Source organism: Parus major, chromosome 9, assembly GCF_001522545.3.
Source record: "Parus major isolate Abel chromosome 9, Parus_major1.1, whole genome shotgun sequence".
In the NCBI taxonomy this organism is placed as follows: Eukaryota; Metazoa; Chordata; class Aves; order Passeriformes; family Paridae; genus Parus; species Parus major.
In genome coordinates this window covers 24354535-24357081 of record NC_031778.1, presented here as the reverse complement: position 1 = coordinate 24357081, position 2547 = coordinate 24354535, and the positions used below count along the sequence as shown (strand labels likewise).

General features: G+C 48.3%; 1 protein-coding gene across 1 annotated transcript in view; it reads left to right on the top strand.

The window, feature by feature from the left end:
- ARHGEF26 (Rho guanine nucleotide exchange factor 26) overlaps window positions 1–2547 on the top strand; it is a gene marked incomplete at its 5' end in the record, with an annotated part of 27592 nt that overhangs the window by 19254 nt on the left and 5791 nt on the right. The window contains one exon of the mRNA XM_015637099.1: window positions 1778–1932. Coding sequence (XP_015492585.1) covers window positions 1778–1932 — 155 coding nt within the window. The remainder of the gene's footprint in view (window positions 1–1777; window positions 1933–2547) is intronic.

Here is a 2547-nt window from a genome sequence, read left to right as displayed (position 1 = left end):
CTGTGTCCCCCCTGGCTCTGTGGCCCCTGGGTGACCCCAGGCTGCCCTGGAGCAGCTCCTGCCGGTGCTGTGGCAGCAGCAGCAGCTTTGGGGGCTCTGTCTGGCCGTGCTTTTGTGAGATTTCCCTTGGTGCATCCAAGGCCCAGCCCTGCAGCCCCTCAGGCCCTGTCAGGGCGGGGAAGCCCCGCTCTGGTTAAATGCATTTTTCACTTCTGAGAGCTTCTTTTCTGCAGCAGGGACATGGTGCATGTGATTTGCTCCTTTGGCAATTAAGGAAAAATTAAAATAAAACCAAGCTGCCTCTGGAAGAGAGTCAATTAGGAAAATGGGATGAACTCATTTGGAGTACAGATTAGAGGAATTTTTTGTTCGTCCTCAAATAGAACTTTTAAAAGTATTTTTTGCTTGTAAACCAATCATCATGGGACTGTAATTCTGTTTTATAGCCATTATAAATTAGTTAAAGTATTTCTGTTCTTGCCCAGCTTCACAGAGTTTTAGAGATTGTTTATTATTTTGTTAGATGTAACTGTGGAGAACTTCATGGGAGCCCAAGGGAAGTGACTCAAATCTTGTGTTGCTTGTGTACGTGGCTCAACTGTAGAATTAAATTTTTAATTAAGTTTCAGCAGTTTTTGTTCTTAAATTTTGCATCTTTTGCACGAGAGAAGCTGTGAGGTTTGTTTTCAGGAGTCAGTGTTTGCTCTTCTCGCAGCGCTGGGTTTGGCTTTGGCTCAGCAGGTATGGGCAGGCTGCAGTTGGCTTGGCCAAGGGATTAACAGATACAAAAAGCCAACTCATGCAGAATGGGGAAGGCAGCTGACAAACTGCACAAAGGGATGTTTTTTAAAAGCATGTGGAAGGTGCTTAAATGGGGGGAAAACAGGCAGTTGTGTTCATTCATGTGGACCTTGGGCTGCCTGGAGTGTCTGTCTCGGGGCAGCCTCAGAGGGATCTGTGTCACCAGGACAGTCCCACATCTCCCTCTGCCTTCCTGGCCCAGAGAAGGAAAGGTCCTCCTGTGGGCTCTGTCTCCTGCAGCTGGGAATCATTTGGATTAATAAAGGCAAGTCTTCACATCAGGCAGCTCAGATCCTCTGGGGCTTTGGTGCAGCTGCTGCAGGTGTTTGCCCTCACTTAGGGAGAAAGGGAGCTCCTGCTCCATCCACAGGAGCTGGATAAAGAGAGGAGCTGTAGGATCCCTAATTAGCAATTTTCAGTGAAGCCTGACAGGTAACTGAGACACTTCAGGAGCCCCAGTGAGAACAGCAAGGCCATGGAAACCTTTCCCTGGTGCCATGGAGGGAGAGCCCTCAGAGGGGTGTGGAAGGAAGGAGGCTGTACCCGCCCGTCCCGGTGACACCGGCACAGGGAATGCCACCTCTGGTCCAAGAACAGCCCAAGGTCCTCAGGGCTCCCATGGCCCCACATGCCTCAGGAGCGAGTCTCACCCTGCAGACACATTCCTGAAGTCAGGCTGTGCCCTCAGGAGGTCTCACAGCCTGTTCATCCCCCGTGTCATCAGTCAGGTCTGTTCATTTCTACTTTCGATGAGCAGTGATGACAGGTGCCCGAGTGATTCCCAGGTATTTGCAGCTGCTACCTGTGCATTGTAGCAGTGATGGAGTCCCTTAAATTTTGGTAACCTCTTTGTGTTTTTAATCTCTGAGCTTTGAGTTTATTCAAGCATTTTTCCCAAGTGGATCATACTCCCTTGTCTATTTTTAAAGAATTCTCTGATTTGGAAGGATTATAATGTGATTTTCTTGCCCTGCAGCCATTTCCATTGGTTTCCTCTTCACGGTGGTTGGTGAAAAGGGGAGAATTAATGGCCTATGTAGAAGACACTGGACTCTTTTCCAAAAGAACCTCTAAGCAGCAGGTGTACTTCTTCCTCTTCAACGACGTCCTCATCATCACCAAGAAGAAGAGGTAAGAGCTTCACTAAAACTGCTTTTGTGTTCAGTCCTTGAATCACAGTGAACATGATCCTGGCTGTGGAATGAGTGCAGGAGTTATTTGAGCCTCCATCATGGGTTACAAATAACAAGTAACTGCTTGTTAAACAGGATTTACTTTTGGCAAACACAGTGAAGATTCCAAATTGTCAGGCAAATTAAAAATACGATTCTCAATGCACTAGCAAAGAAAGAAGTTTGGGAAGGATAAAGCATTGGGAATGTCCTTTCCTCTCCACGCTTCCCACGATTCCAGGAGCATGAAACTCCCTCTGCCCAAGGGCCAAAGCTCCTTAACGGTGCTGGAGCTCTGAGTGAGCCGTGCTCCCACCCACAGTGTTGCCATGGCGCCACAGCAGTGGACAGAAATGTTTATTGCTAGTTGGGGTTGAATGTTTGTGGTTTTCCTTGAGCAGCTGAATCTCAGAAGACTCTTAACATTGCACCAAGGCAATGTTCACTCTCCTCACTTTGTGCTAAAAATGGCCATTTCTGAGGCTGCCCCTGGGGCTTTACCCAGAGCTCATGTCCAGCCTTGGCTCAGCAGCCACTGCCCATCTCTGTCCCATCTCTGTCCCATCTCTGTCCC